The sequence below is a fragment of the Cherax quadricarinatus genome, chromosome 11 (assembly GCF_038502225.1).
Source record: "Cherax quadricarinatus isolate ZL_2023a chromosome 11, ASM3850222v1, whole genome shotgun sequence".
In the NCBI taxonomy this organism is placed as follows: Eukaryota; Metazoa; Arthropoda; class Malacostraca; order Decapoda; family Parastacidae; genus Cherax; species Cherax quadricarinatus.
The window spans coordinates 21093354-21114813 of NC_091302.1; the positions used below are offsets into that span (position 1 = coordinate 21093354).

Below are 21460 nucleotides of genomic sequence, written 5' to 3' on the forward strand. Positions count from 1 at the left end.
TCAGTAATCACAGTAGTGTCTCAGTAATCACAGTAGTGTCTCAGTAATTGCAGTAGTTTCTCACTAATCACAGTAGTCTCAGTAATCACAGTAGTGTCTCAGTAATCACAGTATTGTCTCAATACAGTAATCACAGTAGTGTCTCAGTAATCACAGTAGTGTCTCAGTAATCACAGCAGTGTCTCAGTAATCACAGTAGTGTTTCAGTACAGTACTCCCCACAGTAGTGTCTTGGTACAGTAATCACAGTAGTGTCTGGGTACAGTAATCACAGTAGTGTCTTGGTACAGTAATCACAGTAGTATCTTAGTACAGTACTCGTCACAGTAGTGTATTGGTACAGTAATCACAGTAGTGTTTGAATACAGTAATCACAGTAGTGTCTCAGTAATCACATTAGTGTCTGGGTACAGTAATCACAGAAGTGTCACAGTAATCAAAGTAGTGTATCAGTACAGTACTCACAGTAGCGTCTCAGTAATCATGGTAGTGTCTTAGTAATCATAAAGGAATCTCAGTAATCACAGTAGCGTCTCAGCAATCACAGTAGTGTCTCAGTAATCACAGTAGTGTCTCAGTACAGTAATCACAGTAGTGTCTCAGTAATCACAGTAGTGTCTCAGTACAGTAATCACAGTAGTGTCTCAGTACAGTAATCACAGTAGTGTCTCAGTGCAGTAATCACAGTAGTGTCTCAGTAATCACAGTAGTGTCTCAGTACAGTAATCACAGCAGTGTCTCAGTACAGTAATCACAGTAGTGTCTCAGTAATCACAGTAGTGTCTCAGTACAGTAGTCACAGTAGTGTCTCAGTACAGTAATCACAGTAGTGTCTCAGTAATCACAGTAGTGTCTCAGTACAGTAATCACAGTAGTGTCTCAGTACAGTAAACACAGTAGTGTCTCAGTAATCACAGTAGTGTCTCAGTAATCACAGAAGTGTCTCTGTAACCACAGCAGTGTCTCAGTAATCACACTAGTGTCTCAGTGCAGTACTCCCCACAGTAGTGTCTTGGCACAGTAATCAGAGTAGTGTCTTAGCACAGTACTCATCACAGTAGTGTCTGGATACAGAAATCACAGTAGTGTCTCAGTAATCACAGTAGTGTCTCAGTAATCACAGTAGTGTCTCAGTACAGAAATCACAGTAGTGTATCAGTAATCACAGTAGTGTCACAGTAATCACAGTAGTGTCTCAGTAATCACAGTAGTGCCTCAGTAATCACAGTAGCGTCTCAGTAATCACAGTAGTGTCTCAGTAATCACAGTAGTGTCTCAGTAATCACAGCAGTCACAGTGCAGTAATCACAGTAGTGTCTCAGTACAGTAATCACAGTGGTGTCACAGTAATCACAGTAGTGTGTCTGTAATCAGAGTAATGTCTCAGTAATCACAGTAGTGTCTCAGTAATCACAGTAGTGTCTCAGTAATTACAGTAGTGTCTGGGTACAGTATTCACAGTAGTGTCTGGGTACAGTAATCACAGTAGTGCCACAGTAAACACAGTAGTGTCTCAGTAATCACAGTAGTGTCTCAGTAATCACGGAAGTGTCTCTGTAACCACAGTAGTGTCTCAGTAATCACAGTAGTGTCTCAGTGCAGTACTCCCCACAGTAGTGTCTTGGCACAGTAATCACAGTAGTGTCTTAGTACAGTACTCATCACAGTAGTGTCTGGATACAGTAATCACAGTAGTGTCTCAGTAATCACAGTAGAGTCTCAGTACAGTACTCACAGTATTGTCTCAGTAATCACAGTAGTGTCTCAGTAATGACAGTAGTATCTCAGTCTCAGTAATCACAGTAGTGTCTCAGTAATCACGGTAGTGTCTCAGTACAGTAATCACAGTAGTGTCACAGTACAGTAATCACAGAAGTGTCTCATTACAGTAATCACAGTAGTGCCTCAGTAATCACAGTAGTGTCACAGTAATCACAGTAGTGTCTCAGCAATCACAGTAGTGTCTCAGTAATCACAGTAGTGTCTCAGTAATTACAGTAGTGTCTCAGTAATCACAGTAGTGTCTCAGTAATCACAGTAGTGTCTACGTGATCACAGTAGTGTCTCAGTAATCACAATAAGGTCTCAGTAATCACAGTAGTGTCTCAGTAATCACAGCAGTGTCTCAGTGCAGTAATCACAGTAGTGTCTCAGTGCAGTAATCACAGTAGTGTCACAGTAACCACAGTAGTGTCTCTGTAATCACAGTAGTGTCTCAGTACAGTAACCACAGTGTCTCAGTAGAACAATCACAGTAATGTCTCAGTATTCACAGTAATGTCTCAGTAATCACAGTAGTGTCTCAGTAGAACAATCACAGTAATGTCTCAGTATTCACAGTAATGTCTCAGTAATCACAGTAGTGTCTCAGTTATCACAGTAGTGTCTGGGTACAGAAATCACAGTAGTGTCTGGGTACAGTAATCACAGAAGTGTCTCTGTAACCACAGTAGTGACTCAGTAATCACACTAGTGTCTCAGTAATCACAGTAGTGTCTCAGTAATCACAGTAGTGTCTCAGTGCAGTACTCCCCACAGTAGTGTCTTGATACAGTGATCACAATAGTGTCTCAGTGCAATACTCCTCACAGTAGTGTCTTGGTACAGTACTCATCACAGTAGTGTCTCAGTACAGTAATCACAGTAGTGTCTGGACAGAGTAATCACAGTAGTGTCTCAGTAATCACAGCAGTGTGTCAGTAATCACAGAAGTGTCTCAGTAATCACAGTAGTGTCTCAGTACAGTACTCACAATATTGTCTCAGTAATCACAATAGTGTCTCAGGAATCACAGTAGTATCTCAGTAATCACAGTAGTGTTTCAGTAATCACAGTAGTCCCTCAGTAATCACAGTAGTGTCTCAGTAATCACAGTAGTGTCTTAGTAATCACAGCCGTGTCTCAGTGCAGTAATCACAGTAGTGTCTCAGCACAGTAATCACAGTAGTGTTGCAGTGCAGTAATCACAGTAGTGTCTCAGTAATCACAGTAGTGTCTCAGTAATCACAGCAGTGTCTCAGTGCAGTAATCACAGCAGTGTCTCAGTGCAGTAATCACAGTAGTGTCTCAGTACAGAAATCACAGTAGTGTCTCAGTAATCACAGTAGTGTCTCAGAAATCACAGCAGTGTCTCAGTAATCACAGTAGTGTTTCAGTACAGTACTCCCCACAGTAGTGTCTTGGTACAGTAATCACAGTAGTGTCTGGGTACAGTAATCACTGTAGTGTCTCAGTACAGTATTCCCCACAGTAGTGTCTTGGTACAGTAATCACAGTAGTGTTTGGGTACAGTAATCACAGTAGTGTCTCAGTAATGACAATAGTGTCTGGGTACAGTAATCACAGTAGTGTCACAGTAATCAAAGTAGTGTATCAGTACAGTACTCACAGTAGCGTGTCAGTAATCATGGTAGTGTCTTAGTAATCATAAAGGTATCTCAGTAATCACAGTAGCGTCTCAGCAATCACAGTAGCGTCTCAGCAATCACAGTAGTGTCTCAGTAATCACAGTAGTGTCTCAGTACAGTAATCACAGTAGTGTCTCAGTAATCACAGTAGTTTCACAGTAATCACAGTAGTGTCTCAGTAATCACAGTAGTGTCTCAGTACAGTAATCACAGTAGTGTCTCAGTACAGTAATCACAATAGTGTCTCAGTAATCACAGTAGTGTCTCAGTACAGTAATCACAGTAGTGTCTCAGTAATCACAGTAGTTTCACAGTAATCACAGTAGTGTCTCAGTAATCACAGTAGTGTCTCAGTACAGTAATCACAGTAGTGTCTCAGTACAGTAATCACAATAAGGTCTCAGCAATCACAGTAGTGTCTCAGTAATCACAGCAGTGTCTCAGTGTAGTAATCACAGTAGTGTCTCAGTACAGTAATCACAGTAGTGCCACAGTAATGACAGTAGTGCTGCAATCACAGTAGTGTCTCAGTACAGTAATCACAGTAGTGTAGTGGAACAAACTCCCGAGTACAGTTATAGAGGCCAGAACGTTGTGTAGCTTTAAAAGTAGGTTGGATAAATACATGAGTAGATGTGGGTGGGTGTGAGTTAGACCTGATAGCTTGTGCTACCAGGTCGGTTGCCGTGTTCCTCCCTTAAGTCAATGTGACCTGACCTGACTAGGTTGGGTGCATTGGCTTAAGCTGGTAGGAGACTTGGACCTGCCTCGCATGGGCCAGTAGGCCTTCTGCAGTGTTCCATCGTTCTTATGTTCTTATGTGTATCAGTAATCACAGTAGTGTCACAGTAATCACAGTAGTGTCTCAGTAATCACAGTAGTGTATCAGTAATCACAGTAGTGTCACAGTAATCACAGTAGTGTCTCAGTAATCACAGTAGTGCCTCAGTAATCACAGTAGTGTCTCAGAAATCACAGTAGTGTCTCAGTAATCACAGTAGTGTCTCAGTAATCACAGTAGTGTCTCAGTAATCACAGTAGTGTCTCAGTACAGAAATCACAGTAGTGTATCAGTAATCACAGTAGTGTCACAGTAATCACAGTAGTGTCTCAGTAATCACAGTAGTGCCTCAGTAATCACAGTAGCGTCTCAGTAATCACAGTAGTGTCTCAGTAATCACAGTAGTGTCTCAGTAATCACAGCAGTCACAGTGCAGTAATCACAGTAGTGTCTCAGTACAGTAATCACAGTGGTGTCACAGTAATCACAGTAGTGTGTCTGTAATCAGAGTAATGTCTCAGTAATCACAGTAGTGTCTCAGTAATCACAGTAGTGTCTCAGTAATCACAGTAGTGTTTGGGTACAGTAATCACAGTAGTGTCTGGGTACAGTAATCACAGTAGTGTCTGGGTACAGTAATCACAGTAGTGCCACAATAAACACAGTAGTGTCTCAGTAATCACAGTAGTGTCTCAGTAATCACAGAAGTGTCTCTGTAACCACAGTAGTGTCTCAGTAATCACAGTAGTGTCTCAGTGCAGTACTCCCCACAGTAGTGTCTTGGCACAGTAATCACAGTAGTGTCTTAGTACAGTACTCATCACAGTAGTGTCTGGATACAGTAATCACAGTAGTGTCTCAGTAATCACAGTAGTGTCTCAGTAATCACAGCAGTGTCTCAGTAATCACAGTAGTGTTTCAGTACAGTACTCCCCACAGTAGTGTCTTGGTACAGTAATCACAGTAGTGTCTTGGTACAGTAATCACAGTAGTATCTTAGTACAGTACTCGTCACAGTAGTGTATTGGTACAGTAATCACAGTAGTGTTTGAATACAGTAATCACAGTAGTGTCTCAGTAATCACATTAGTGTCTGGGTACAGTAATCACAGAAGTGTCACAGTAATCACAGTAGTGTCTCAGTACAGTAATCACAGTAGTGTCTCAGTAATCACAGTGTCTTAGTGTCATAAAGGAATCTCAGTAATCACAGTAATCACAGTAGTGTCTCAGTAATCACAGTAGTGTATCAGTACAGTAATCACAGTAGTGTCTCAGTAATCACAGCAGTGTCTCAGTGCAGTAATCACAGTAGTGTCTCAGTGCAGTAATCACAGTAGTGTCTCAGTGCAGTAATCACAGTAGTGTCACAGTAACCGCAGTAGTGTCTCTGTAATCACAGTAGTGTCTCAGTACAGTAACCACAGTGTCTCAGTAATCACAGTAATGTCTCAGTATACACAGTAATGTCTCAGTAATCACAGTAGTGTCTCAGTAATCACAGTAGTGTCTCGGTAATCACAGTAGTGTCTCAGTAATCACAGTAGTGTCTCAGTAATCACAGTAGTGTCTGGGAACAGTAATCACAGTAGTGTCTCAGTAATCACACTAGTGTCTCAGTGCAGTACTCCCCACAGTAGTGTCTTGATACAATAATCACAGTAGTGTCTCAGTGTAGTACTCCTCACAGTAGTGTCTTGGTACAGTACTCATCACAGTAGTGTCTGAGTACAGTAATCACAGTAGTGTCTGGACACAGTAATCACAGTAGTGTCTCAGTAATCACAGCAGTGCCTCAGTAATCACAGTAGTGTCTCAGTAATCACAGTAGTGTCTCAGTACACTACTCACAGTATTGTCTCAGTAATCACAGTAGTATCTCAGTAATCACAGTAGGATCTCAGTAACCACAGTAGTGTTTCAGTAATCACAGTAGTCCCTCAGTAATCACAGTAGTGTCTCAGTAATCACAGTAGTGTCTCAGTACAGTAATCACAGTAGTGTCACAGTAATCACAGTAGTCTCAGTAATCACAGTAGTGTCTCAGTAATCACAGTAGTGTCTCAGTAATTTCAGTAGTTTCTCACTAATCACAGTAGTGTCTCAGTACAGTAATCACAGTAGTGTCTCAGTGCAGTAATCACAGCAGTGTCTCAGTGCAGTAATCACAGCAGTGTCTCAGTGCAGTAATCACAGTAGTGTCTCAGTACAGTAATCACAGTAGTGTCTCAGTACAGTAATCACAGTAGTGTCTCAGTAATCACAGTAGTGTCTCAGTAATCACAGTAGTGTTTCAGTACAGTACTCCCCACAGTATTGTCTTGGTACAGTAATCACAGTAGTCTCTGGGTACAGTAATCACTGTAGTGTCTCAGTACAGTATTCCCCACAGTAGTGTCTTGGTACAGTAATCACAGTAGTGTCTTAGTACAGTACTCGTCACAGTAGTGTCTTGGTACAGTAATCACAGTAGTGTTTGGGTACAGTAATCACAGTAGTGTCTCAGTAATCACAATAGTGTCTGGGTACAGTAATCACAGTAGTGTCACAGTAATCAAAGTAGTGTATCAGTACAGTAAACACAGTAGCGTGTCAGTAATCATGGTAGTGTCTTAGTAATCATAAAGGTATCTCAGTAATCACAGTAGCGTCTCAGCAATCACAGTAGTGTCTCAGTAATCACAGTAGTGTCTCAGTACAGTAATCACAGTAGTGTCTCAGTAATCACAGTAGTTTCACAGTAATCACAGTAGTGTCTCAGTAATCACAGAAGTGTCTTAGTACAGTAATCACAGTAGTATCTCAGTACAGTAATCACAGTAGTGTCTCAGTAATCACAGTAGTGTCTCAGTACAGTAATCACAGTAGTGTCTCAGTAATCACAGTATCACAGTAATCACAGTAGTGTCTCAGTAATCACAGTAGTGTCTCAGTAATCACAGTAGTATCACAGTAATCACAGTAGTGTCTCAGTAATCACAGTAGTGTCTCAGTACAGTAATCACAAAAGTATCTCAGTAATCACAGTAGCATCTCAGCAATCACAGTAGTGTCTCAGTAATCACAGTAGTGTCTCAGTAATCACAGTAGTATCATAGCAATCACAGTAGTGTCTCAGTAATCACAGTAGTGTCTCAGTACAGTAACCACAAAAGTATCTCAGTAATCACAGTAGCATCTCAGCAATCACAGTAGTGTGTCAGTAATCACAGTAGAGTCTCAGTACAGTAATCACAGTAGTGTCTCAGTACTCACAGTAGTGTCTCAGTAATCACAGTAGTGTCTCAGTACAGTAATCACAGTGGTGTCTAAGTACAGTAATCACAGTAGTGTCTGGGTACAGTAATCACAGTAGTGTCTGAGTACATTACTCCCCACAGTAGTGTCTTGGTAAAGTACTACACAGTAGTGCCTTAGTACAGTACTCATCACAGTAGTGTCTTGGTACAGTAATCACACTAGTGTTTGGGTACAGTAATCACAGAAGTGTCTCAGTAATCACAGTAGTGTCTGGGTACAGTAATCACAGTAGTGTCTCAGTAAAGAACTCACAGTAGTGTGTCAGTAATCATAGTAGTGTCTCAATAATCAAAAAAGTATCTCAGTAATCACAGTAGTGTCACTGCAATCACAGTAGTGTCTCAGTAATCACAGTAGTGTCTCAGTAATCACATCAGTATCACAGTAATCACAGTAGTGTCTCAGTAATCACACTAGTGTCTCAGTAATCACAGTAGTGTCTCAGTAATCACAGTAGAGTCTCAGTAATCACAGTAGTCTCTGTAATCACAGTAGTCTCAGTAATCACAGTAGTGTCTCAGTAATCACAGTAGTGTCTCTGTAATCACAGTAGTGTCTCAGTAATCACACTAGAGTCTCAGTAATCACAGTAGTGTCTCAGTAATCACACTAGTGTCTCAGTAATCACAGTAGTGTCTCAGTAATCACACTAGTGTCTCAGTAATCACAGTAGTGTCTCAGTAATCACAGTAGTGTCTCTGTAATCATAGTAGTGTCTCAGTAATCACAGTAGTGTCTCAGTGCAGTACTCCCCACAGTAGTGTCTTGGGACTGTAATCACAGTAGTGTCTCAGTAATCACAGCAGTGTGTCGTTAATCACAGTAGTGTCTCAGTAATCACAGTAGTGTTTCAGTAATCACAGTAGTGCCTCAGTAATCACAGTAGTGTCTCAGTAATCACAGTAGTGTCTCAGTGCAGTAATCACAGTAGTGTCTCAGTACAGTAATCACAGTAGTGTTGCAGTACAAAAATCACAGTAGTGTCTCAGTACAGTAATCACAGTAGTGTCTCAGTAATCACAGTAGTGTCTCAGTAATCACAGTAGTGTCTCAGTAATCACAGTAGTGTCTCAGTAATCACAATAGTGTCTCAGTAATCACAGTAGTGTCTCAGCAATCACAGTAGTGTCTCAGTAATCACAGTAGTGTCACAGTAATCACAGTAGTGTCTCAGTAATCACACTAGTGTGTCTGTAATCACAGTAGTGTCTCAGTAATCACAGTAGTGTCTCAGTGCAGTACTCCCCACCATAGTGTCTTGGTACAGTAATCACATTAGTGTCTCAGTGCAGTGCTCCCCACAGTAATGTGTTGGTACAGTAATCACAGTAGTGTCTCAGTAATCACAGTAGTGTCTGGGTACAGTAATCACAGTATTGTCTCAGTAATCACAGTAGTGTCTCAGTAATCACAGTAGTATCACAGTAGTGTGTCAGTAATCACAGTAGTGTTTCAGTAATCACAATAGTGCCTCAGTAATCACAGCAGTGCCTCAGTAATCACAGTAGTGTCTCTGTAATCACAGTAGTGTCTCAGTACAGTACTCACAGTATTGTCTCAGTAATCACAGTAGTGTCTCAGTAATCACAGTAGTATTACAGTAGTGTGTCAGTAATCACAGTAGTGTTTCAGTAATCACAATAGTGCCTCAGTAATCACAGTAGTGTCTCAGTAAAGTAATCACAGTAGTGTCGCAGTACAGTAATCACAGCAGAGTTTCAGTAATCACAGTAGTGTCTCAGTAATCGCAGTAGTGTGGCAGTAATCACAGTAGTGTCTCAGTACAGTACTCACAATAGTGTCTCAGTAATCACAGCAGTGTCTCAGTAATCACAGTAGTGTTTCAGTACAGTACTCCCTACAGTAGTGTCTTGGTACAGTAATCACATTAGTGTCTGGGTACAGTAATCACAGCAGTGTCTCAGTAATCACAGTAGTGTCTCAGTGCAGTACTCCCCACAGTAGTGTCTTGGTACAGTAATCACAGTAGTGCCTTAGTACAGTACTCATCACAGTAGTGTCTTGGCACAGTAATCACAGTAGTGTTTGGGTACAGTAATCACAGTAGTGTCTCAGTGCAGTACTCCCCACAGTAGCGTCTTGGTACAGTAATCACAGTAGTGCCTTAGTACAGTACTCATCACAGTAGTGTCTTGGCACAGTAATCACAGTAGTGTTTGGGTACAGTACTCACAATAGTGTCTCAGTAATCACAAAAGTATCTCAGTGATCACAGTAGTGTCTCAGTACAGTAATCACAGTCTCAGTAGTAGTACCAGTTCCTAGTAACCAGTTACCAGTAAGCAGTGTACCAGTAGATGACTCACTACCAACCGTCTGTGTGAATCATTGACTGTATTCATAATGCTGCTGACCATAGCAGGATTTCAAACATCCCTCACCCGTAGGCACTCATGGGTCAGTCAGGCTAGGGAGCAGAGAGAGGCAGGACGGCTGTTGGCGCTTTCCCACACTTTCCGTTATATTATACGTACTACCAGCCTACGTGGGTACGTATTCTTACCCTATCCACGTTTTCGAAAACCCACATGACAAATGGTGGCACCGGTGTGAGCGTGGATTTAAGGGTATTTCAAGACGTTAGAAGACTGTTTGTGGGGAGCTGGCAGGTCAAAGGTGAACCATCTGCCACCTCCAGCTAGCAGCTTACCCTCAGCACACCACCCTGTGTACTCCAGCCTGCAAGCCTGTTGCAGCCGTTTTTCAAGCTTCCTGGCTTAGTTCGTGTGCTAATTGCTTCAATCTCCGAGGGGTTGACCCGGATTTTGCAATTAAGCCAGTCAGTAAGCCGGACTGTGGAAGTGAACGCTAGTCAGCCTACCTCAGCCTACCATCCAGCCTGTCTCCTGTCATCCACCTGCTCCTTCATGCTGTGTGCATCGTTACACGTCTTCGTCAGCCATTCTCGTGGGTTAAGCCAGTCAGTCAACCCAGCTTCTAACCCAGCTGAGAGAAGTAAGCCACACAAGTTCCTCTGAAGCATTGTTTCATATATCGCTTGTGCTTGGATGCTGGTAAGAGTGGTCTTCATCATCCCTGTGGCATTGTGGTTTAGTTAAGCCACCTTGTGCGTGGTGAGAAGTGCGTGGCAGTGAGAGCGCACAGGGCCAGCTTGTCCTGCTGCCCCCACCTCCACCCGCCACCCACCTCATCTACCTGTGGCTGTTTGCACCTTTGTACCGGGTCCTAGTACTGTTTTGGCTCACATTATTGGTCAAGAGATTGTAGCTGAGCGCCAACGATAAAGCCAGTTATGTGAGTTCACCGAGAAAGCGCATTTCTTCCGACGACAGTGTGAGTGGAGGCGTCATCACCGCACAGGACGTCTTCCCCTCATCACCAGTCATCCCGTCTACTACTCCAGACTCCAGTGATAATTTTCTGTTTAGAGACATTTTTTCTTGCATTTAAAGACATTCGAGTGTGTGAGACATTTATAGTGAATTTCTTGTGTACTCTAAACCTTGTGTTTTCAGTGTAGACTCAGTGTTTCTTTGACTCATTATTTTTACAATATTTTTCAGTGTTATCGCTCATCTGATATTTTTTTATCTGTTTTTTTTTTATGCTACTCTCTGTCTGTAGTAAGTATTATTGTGTAGTGTACCAGTCAGTCACTCCGTGTGAAGTAATTCATTCATTTTTTTTTTGTATTCTTTCAGCATTGTATTCTCCAGTATTTGTCATTGTAGTTCATGCAGTGATATCCACCCCAGTATACCAAATTATCCATTTATTTCTGTATACCTTTTTTTTCGTATGCCAGCAGTGTCTCATTCCTCTCATTTTTTCGCAGACTTGTGTACCATTATTTTTGCCAGCAATTTTTGTCGTATCAGTCACAGCAAGATTTTGTTGTAAGAATATACAAAAAAAAAAATGAATAAGTGAATATGTTGTGTGTGCCCCGCCACTTGTAAGTGTTGTGTGCCCCACCACTTGTAAGTGTTGTGTGCCCTGCCACTTGTAAGTGTTACACTTCCAGTTTTGTTTCTTGTTTTATTTTTATTCATATTTTTCATATTTCTTTGAACAAATTCACTCTTAGTGTAATTTCAATTTCTTTTCTAATGTAAAGTGTTTTCTTTACTCTGTTTGAGTAAATTGTTTTGTCTAATTTACAATTAAGAGTTAAAGTGTTCAATCAGTTTTTCTTCATATTTTTATTTTATTATTTAACCAACATTTTCCCAGTGTAACTTTTATTACTGCCTTGATTATTTCTGCATCTTATTTTGTTGCACTTGTTCTGCAGTGAATTATTTTGTTGCACTTGTTCTGCAGTGAATTATTTTGTTGCACTTGTTCTGCAGTGAATTTTCTTTTACTGATATTTTTATGCATTATTATTCTCAGTTCATTATTGGTTGAGTCTTTTTTTCATTTTATTATTTTTTCCTCATGTTGTCTTTGCATTATATTTTAATTTTGTTTATGCATTCTTAGAAAATATTTAAATTTCCCAGTTATATCTCGTTGCATACAATTTAGTGATTTTATTTTATACTTTTTACATTGATTTACAGTTTTATGTTAATTTCTTTATTAGCAAGAGTACAGACAGCTCATTTTGCATTTAATTCAGTCTCCAGTAATATTCTTACTTGTAAATTTCAATGTATTTTTTTTATCTTGTCCAGCAGTCCTTTACATTGAGTTGTCCTTCCTCTTGCAGTGTATCTTAGACATTTTTTTTATTACTTCTGCAGAATTAGTTGCATCTCTTTTATTTTAATTTTAGCATTTTGTATCATTTTTATTGTTCATTATTTTTGCCTTATTTGTTCTTGTGCAACTTCTTTGCCATTATGTCTCACATACCGTCAAGTGATACTTTAGTGAATGTCGACAATCAGACCTCTCAGGCTACTGCTGCTCCTGTCATCAGTCCTCACAGTTCCTTAGCGACTGACAGACCGACCCAGACACTGAGATACTATAGTTTTACTCGTGATTCCCTTGATGCGTTACCTTTATTCAATGGCCATGTACATAGTCTTGAAGCATGGTTTACTGCCATTCGTTCTCGTGTTAATGCTCTAGTTGAAGGTCCTCCTTCTGAGGAAAGTCTTATCAGACTTGCGAAAGAAGCTCTTCATCGATCCCCTGCTGCTGTTCACGTTGCTGATCTCCTTGATATGCGAGACTTCAGGAATCTTACTAAGTGGTCACAATATGAGGAACTGATTCGTTCTTTCCTCGTACCAGTAACAACAGCTGATCCATATGTCGTTCTTAGGGAACTAGTGAATGCTACACCCATGACTAATGAATCGTTGAGTGCCTTTGCTATTAGATTAGACAAACTTTTATCATCATTTATCAATGCTGTCCAGTCCTCAGCTTTTGTCCCTGATGAGGATAAACCATCCACAGCATCGTTTGCTAAAATAGCAGCTTTTGGAGCAATCAAAGAACTAATGCCGCCTGCTTCCGTGTGTGCTTATGAGGCTAATCCTCCAACTGTGACGATGGAACCCCTTACAGCCCTAAATCATGTACGTACGTTCCTTGTGCCCCCAGGGTACTTTCCCATGTATCAAAAGTAATTTCACACCTATGCCTCAGTCTGCACCACCTCTTGTTTGCGCCACAGCGACAAATCGTGGTCGTCAACCATCTCAGCGATCACCAAGGACCAGTGTACAGAGTCATTATAAACCTCGTAGTATTCATAGTACATTCAGTAACCATAGTCAGCGGACTTGTTACAACTGTGGTTTCCGTGGCCATATTGCAATTAACTGTCCTGATAGTTACCCTAAGAGGCGTCGTGCTGATGATGAGTACCAGTCAGATCTTCCCTACTGTACTTATCATAGAATACAAGGACATGACACATCTGAGTGCAATGCTCTCTACAACCTTCAGTACTCTAGGTCTTTCCGTGGCCTTTCCAACCGCAGAACCCGTAGAGGAAACACACATCGTGGTTCTCAAAATAACCAGAACCAGGCTCATTCTTCCAATTCGGGGGAATTCGAGCGCCCCAGTCAAACCGTCCCATGGTGACAGTAGGTGATAATGAGTACACCATCCCCGTTCACAATTCCTTTGAAGCCTTAAGCAGTCTCGAGAATGACAATCCTGCTGATGATGTTGCTTCACATGTCTCTGACGTAGATGATTTTGGGGATGAAGTGGAACAAATCTTTGCTGATGACAATCCACCTTTTTGTTTGCACATAACTTCCAATGCAACAATAGGCCCTATAGTGCAAGCACCTGTTCATAATGCGCCCGTTCATTTGTTCATGGACTCTGGTGCGCAAGTCAATATTATCAGGTCTAGTTTGTTTAGGGATAAGCAGTTACGACATGTCCTTCTCGTAGAACCGACTAATGTGTCCTCCCTTAGTGGAGTAGCTGGTTCTCACCTGCGTGTCCGAGGTCGGACTTCCCTCACCTTTTCTATCCAAGGTAGAGACTTCACTGCTTCCTTCCTTGTTGTCGACCAGATTACTTTCCCTGGTGACCTTCTACTAGGATTTGCTTCCATGCGAGACTTACACATTGTGCTCGACCCTTATCGATGGCATGCCCAAATTGATGACTTGATCGTACCATTTTGGGGTTACCAGCTTGGATCCGAGATCTGCCATACTGCCGCAGAGTACGACATTCGAATTAAGTCCTTACAGCCCAGTGCATTTTCCAGTAGCGTACCCAAGCGGTCAGGCACCGATGATCCTGTCACTCCTGTCTGTGTTCCTGCAACTTCAGACTTGCAAGATAGTGTCCAGTTACCTCAAGTGTCCGAGGACGCTCTAACTACATTGAGTGCTGAGCCTATCCCTGCAATGTCTGCTAGTTCAAGTAGTAGTTTCTCCACAGGGGACGCATTGTCGGAAAACAATTACTTGCAACTAGTAATGCCATCTCTTGTTGATGTCACATGCCGTCTGCAGAAAGACGTTTCTGTCACAGCTAGTGCCCTCACTAGAGTGTCTGTTGTTGTTCCTAGTGTTCCAGATGGTGATAACATCCTAGTTGACAGTGATTCCTGCAAAGTAAAAGGTCTATTTGTTGAACCATCCTTACATGTTGTAAGAGATAGTAAGATCCATTTCTTCCTAGCTAACACTTCTGGTCACAGTGTTCGTCTCAGAGCAAATACCAATCTTGTTGACCTTTTTCACTATCCTTACCCTGCTCAGGTAGAGGATGAGTTGTCACCTGATCAGTGGGTCGGTGCTATTTCTACCAGGGAGACCTCATCCACTTCACTGGATCAATCTGTTCCACCAGTTGAGGAGAAAGACTTAGCTCCCACTGACTTCCCAGATGAAGTCAAGCGTTTGTTGACTCTGTTGAACAAACGTGGTAAAGCCATTGCCTTACCAGGTGAGAAGATGGGTATAACGAACTTATTGTCCCATCGTATTCCACTTGAACCTGGTACTAGACCTATCTATATACCTGCGTACAGAATGCCTCATTCACAAGTTGCTGTTGCAGAAGAATTGATCAATCAAATGCTTGATGATGGAGTTATTGCACCTAGCAATTCACCTTGGAATGCGCCCTTGATCCTAGTACCTAAGAAGGATGGTACTTGGTGCCCAGTGATTGACTTTAGGAAGTTAAATGCGAAAACTATTCCAGATCGCTTCCCGCTTCCTGTACTGGGTGATCTTTTACGTAACATCGGAGATAACAAAGTCTTTTCAACCCTGGATTTGTTACAAGGGTTTTGGCAAGTCCCTCTTCACGAGGACAGCCAAGAGCTAACTGCATTCTCCACTCCTACAGGTCATTATCACTTCCTCCGTATGGCGTTTGGATTACGATCCTCCCCTATCACGTTCTCAAGGCTCATGACTAATATCTTCAGAGGTCTCATAGGTAATGCACTTATGGTGTACTTAGATGATGTAATCGTCATGTCTAAAGACATGGATACACACTTGAAAAGACTTGATGTAGTACTTGGTAAGCTTGAAGAAGCCAATTTAAAGATCAAACTGTCTAAATGTCATTTTTTCAGATCAGAAATTAAGTTTCTTGGTCACGTAGTCACTCCTAGAGGGGTTACGACTGACCAAAGTAAAGTAACTGCAGTACTAAATTTTCCAACTCCCAAAACTGCTGATGCCGTAAGATCCTTTGTGGGCTTAGCAGGTTTTTATAGATCTTTCATTGCCAATTTTTCTTCCATAGCTGCTCCTCTAACTGAGTTGCTTGAGAAAGATGCTCCTTTTGTTTGGACCTTCCGTCAAGAAAGAGCATTCCAAACTCTAAAAGAAAAGCTAACATCTGCTCCAATTTTGAAATTTCCAGATTTTTCTAAGCCCTTCTATCTGACTACTGATGCTAGTTCTATTGGCATAGGTGCCGTACTAGCTCAGAAGACTGATGGCAAGTACAACGCAGTTGCATTTGCTAGCCGAGTCCTTACGAAGGCTGAACGTAATTATACAGTAACTGAGCAAGAAGCTTTAGCAATAGTATGGTCTTTAAAGCACATCCGAGACATTATTTATCAGTACTCTGTTCATGTCTTGACAGACCATGCTCCACTGATACCTTTATTCCAGAACAAACAACCTACTGGAAGGTTAGCCAGATGGACCTTGACTATCCAAGAGTTCAATCCCACCTTTGAACACTTACCTGGCAAGTCAAATGTAGTCGCAGATGCCTTATCGCGACATGTTAGTATAGTAACTGCAGACCCTCCATTTAGTGCTGAGGATGTAAAGAATGCTCAACGAACAGATCCCATGTGGTCTAGTGTGATTCGATTCCCGGTCCAGGAAGATCTTATTCTGACTGTGAAGCCACCAGCACCCATCAGTGACTTTGTCATGAACCAAGAGTTACTGTATCGAACAGCTGAGTTGGGTACTCCTAGCAGAAGAGTATACCAGTTAGTAATTCCACAGTCACTAGTGAATGTAGCCTTACAGCTAGTTCACGATGTACCAGGTGTTGCACACCCTGGTATGGATCGTTCAGTAAAACAAGCCAGATTGAAATACTTTTGGCCTCGTATGGCAACTGATATTTCTGAGTATGTTAAGAAATGTAGTGTCTGCATGCAACATAAAGGTAATGCTAATGGTCCTAATCCAATCCAAGTGTATCCAACCACTAGCGAACCTTGGGAAAGAGTTGCGCTAGATTTGTTAACTAATTTCCAAAGTTCCCTCCAGGGCAACAAACATCTGTGTGTTATGGTAGACCATTTCACCAGATATTGTGAGTTAGTTCCTATTGCAGATAAGACTGCCGAGACAGTAGCTAAAGCGTTTAAAGAACGCATTATTTGCAGGCATACCACCCCTAAGTCCCTAGTAACAGATAATGGAGGTAAATTCTGTAATGAGATTCTTGAAAATTTGTGTACCTTGTACAAGATCTCTAAATCCACCATTGTTCCTCATCATCCTGCCAGCAATGGGTTAGCGGAACGTACCAATAAGAAAGTACTTGATGTCTTGAGAGCCACTATCAATCCCAACAGTGAAACTTGGGATGAAGTTATACCTGATGTGCAGTGTGCTATAAATTCTGCTTACAATGTTTCTATAGGTGACACTCCACATTATGCATTGTATGGTGTAGATAAACGTTTGCCTTATGAGTTGCTATATTCTAATCCGAAACCAAATTACAACCCTGATGATTTCATAGCAACTCGTACCAGCTTAGCTCGAAGTGTTTTAAGAAGAATCCGTGAAACACTTCATAAATCAACAGCAGAATTTACAAGAGTCGCAAACACTCGAGCGAAGCCATCCAAAATCAAAGTAGGTTCGAGAGTTATGCTGACTAACTTTAACAAAATGTCTGCAATGCCTAAGCTTGGTCAAAAGTTTGTTGGTCCTTATCGAGTAGTTGAACATATCACTGGTAATAAGTATAAGGTTAGAGAAATTAGTACTGGTCAGTATAAAGAATTGCATTTAGATCATATGAAGTTAGTATGTGATGATAATGATGTTCCAACCCAGACTAATGTGACAGACTCTGACAATCCTCCTGATCCTGTACTCTCTAACTCTGATACTCAGTCAGACGATCAACCTGAATGTTGTTATTCCCTACGTACACGACAGGTATTGAGAAATCCTCAAGTATCATTTGTAACTACCAATTCAGATTTGCCTCAAATACAGCATGAGTTAGCCAGTGCTACAGAGTTTGATCCTCCCAGAGATGACACCCATTCTGCATATGTCAATCTCACCCTAGCAGAGTTGGGGTTAAATGTAAATAACCTGTATAGATGAATAATTACAGTATCAACTTATTAGTATTCAAGAATTTTTTTTTGTGTTCACGTTCTCTCCGAATTCTGAGAGTTAACAGTCTAGATTTGAGTGCACCGAATATGCCTTCCTGTTAAACACTTCTTTCTTTGTATATATTCCTTCCTCAGAATCCGTAGATCACATGAATACAGATCGATCGATCAAATTTTTTTTTATAACTTCTATTGTGTAATCTCAACATTGAGTTTCATTCGATGAGTTGTGCTATATTATACCTTGTATTGCATTACAGTTTTATTACAGTTTCAGTTACGTAAGCTTCCATTCCAATATTCTACTTATGTATGTTATAATGTTCAATTGTTGTGTACTTTGACATTGTATAGACTCAGCCCAAGCCGTACACCTGCCGTCTCTAGTTTGTATTAGTTGTATGTCGGGACGACATACGTTAGCGTCGCCGAGCTCTCAGTAGTAGTACCAGTTCCTAGTAGCCAGTTACCAGTAACCAGTGTACCAGTAGATGACTCACTACCAACCGTCTGTGTGAATCATTGACTGTATTCATATTGCTGCTGACCATAGCAGGATTTCAAACATCCCTCACCCGTAGGCACTCATGGGTCAGTCAGGCTAGGGAGCAGGGAGAGGCAGGACGGCTGTTGGCGCTTTCCCACACTTTCCGTTATATTATACGTACTACCAGCCTACGTGAGTATTCTTACCCTATCCACGTTTTCGAAAACCCACATGACAACAGTAGTGTCTTAGTAATCACAGTAGTTTCACAGTAATCACAGTAGTGCCTCAGTACAGTAATCACAGTAGTGTCTCAGTAATCACAGTAGTTTCACAGTAATCACAGTAGTGTCTCAGTAATCACAGTAGTGTCTCAGTAATCACAATAGTGTCTTAATCACAGTAGTGTCTCAGTAATCACAGTAGTGTCTGAGTAATCATAGTAGCATCTCAGTAATCACAGCAGTATCTCAGTACAGTAATCACAGTAGTGTCTCAGTACAGTAATCACAGTAGCCTCAGTAATCACAGTAGTTTCACAGTACTCACAGTAGTTTCACAGTAGTGTCTCAGTAATCATAGTAGTGTCTCAGTAATTACAGTAGTGTCTCAGTAATCAGCAGTGTCTCAGTAATCACTGTAGCATCTCAGTGCAGTAATCACAGTAGTGTCTCAGTACAGTAATCATAGTAGTGTCTCAGTAATCACAGCAGTGTCTCAGTAATCACAGTAGTGTCTCAGTACAGTAATCACAGTAGTGTCTCTGTGCAGTATTCACAGTAGTGTCTCAGTATCATACTCAGCACAGAAGTGTCTTAGTACAGTACTCATCACAGTAGTGTCTCAGTACAGTACTCATCACAGTAGTGTCTCAGTACAGTACTCATCACAGTAGTGTCTCAGTATAGTACTCATCACAGGAGTCTCAGTATAGTACTCATCAGAGTAGTGTCTTAGTACAGTATAGATCACAGTAGTGTCTCAGTATTGACCATAGTACTGACCATAGCACTCACTACAGTACTCACTGTAGAACTCACCACAGTACATACAACAGTATTCACCACAGTACTCACCATAGCACTCACAACAGTACTCACAACAGTACTCACCACAGTTCTCACCATAGTACTCCCCACAATACTCAACACAGTACTCACCACTGCTCACCATAGTATTCACCACAATACTCAACACAGCACCCACCATAGTACTCACAACAGTATTCACCACAGTACTCACCATTGTACTGACCACAGTACTCACCAGTACTAACCACAGTACTCACCATTGTACTGACCACAGTACTCACCATTGTATTCACCACTGTACTGACCACAGTACTCACCTTTGTACTCACCAGTGCTGACCACAGTACTCACCATTGTACTGACCACAGTACTCACCATTTTACTCACCAGTGCTGACAACAGTACTCACCATTGTACTGACCACAGTACTCACCATTTTACTCACCAGTGCTGACCACAGTACTCACCATTGTACTCACCAGTACTGACCACAGTACTCACCATTGTACTGACCACAGTACTCACCATTTTACTCACCAGTGCTGACCACAGTACTCACCATTTTACTCACCAGTGCTGACCACAGTACTCACCATTGTACTGACCACAGTACTGACCACAGTACTCACCATTGTACTGACCACAGTACTCACCATTTTACTCACCAGTGCTGACCACAGTACTCACCATTGTACTCACCAGTACTGACCACAGTACTCACCATTGTACTGACCACAGTACTCACCATTTTACTCACCAGTGCTGACCACAGTACTCACCATTTTACTCACCAGTGCTGACCACAGTACTCACCATTGTACTGACCACAGTACTCACCATTTTACTCACCAGTGCTGACCACAGTACTCACCATTGTACTGACCACAGTACTCACCATTTTACTCACCAGTGCTGACCACAGTACTCACCATTGTACTCACCAGTACTGACCACAGTACTCACCATTGTACTGACCACAGTACTCACCATTTTACTCACCAGTGCTGACCACAGTACTCACCATTTTACTCACCAGTGCTGACCACAGTACTCACCATTGTACTGACCACAGTACTCACCATTGTACTGACCACAGTACTCACCATTTTACTCACCAGTGCTGACCACAGTACTCACCATTTTACTCACCAGTACTGACCACAGTACTCACCATTGTACTCACCAATGCTGACCACAGTACTCACCATTGTACTGACCACAGTACTCACCATTGTACTGACCACAGTACTCACCATTTTACTCACCAGTGCTGACCACAGTACTCACCATTGTACTCACCAGTACTGACCACAGTACTCACCGTTGTACTGACCACAGTACTCACCATTGTACTCACCAATGCTGACCACAGTACTCACCATTGGTATGTCTGGTAGGCCAAGTTTTATGACTCCCTCTTTAACTTCATCACATATCTGCTTCAAGTAGGGCAAGGCAAACTCTTGGAATAAATATGGTCCAAGATGCTCTGCATGGGACTCAAACACCTGCAGCACCTACAATATAAGTTTAGTGTAAGACACTATTGCAACACCTGCAAGTGTAAGTGTAAGACACTGTTGCAACACCTGCAAGATAAGTTTAGTGTAAGACACTGCTGCAACATCTGCAAGATAAGTGTAAGACACTGTTGCAACATCTGCAAGGTAAGTGTACGACACTGTTGCAATACCTGCAAGTTAAAGGTAAGACACTGTTGCAACACCTGCAAGATAAGTTTAGTGTAAGACACTACTGCAACATCTGCAAGATAAATGTAAGGCTGTTGCAACACCTGCAAGATGAGTGTAAGACACTTAAGAGGAGGACAGTCAGTGTTATGTAGAGTAGGACAGTCAGTGTTAAGTAGAGTAGGACAGTCAGTGTTATGTAGAGTAGGACAGTCAGTGTTATGTAGAGTAGGACAGTCAGTGTTAAGTAGAGGACAGTGTTATATAGAGGACAGTGAGTGATTCAAGGTACTGACAATGTTAAAAGAGAAGTCTTCATATTCTCCGAGAGAACAGTACATTAAGATATGTTGGGTTGATAGCAGTAACTTAAAGACAGTAGTAGAATTCTACAAGTACAGTATTTACAGATAGCATAAATCTACAAGTACAGTATTTACAGATAGCATAAATCTACAAGTACAGTATTTACAGATAGCATAAATCTACAAGT

At 41.5% G+C, this 21460-nt stretch overlaps 1 protein-coding gene across 2 annotated transcripts in view; it reads right to left on the reverse strand.

Moving 5' to 3' along the window:
• The window catches only part of Urod (uroporphyrinogen decarboxylase), a 291316-nt gene that overhangs the window by 61979 nt on the left and 207877 nt on the right, over window positions 1–21460 (reverse strand). For both annotated transcript variants that reach the window (XM_070083962.1, XM_070083961.1), the window contains one exon: window positions 20656–20793. In XM_070083962.1, the coding sequence (XP_069940063.1) occupies window positions 20656–20793 (138 nt within the window). The remainder of the gene's footprint in view (window positions 1–20655; window positions 20794–21460) is intronic.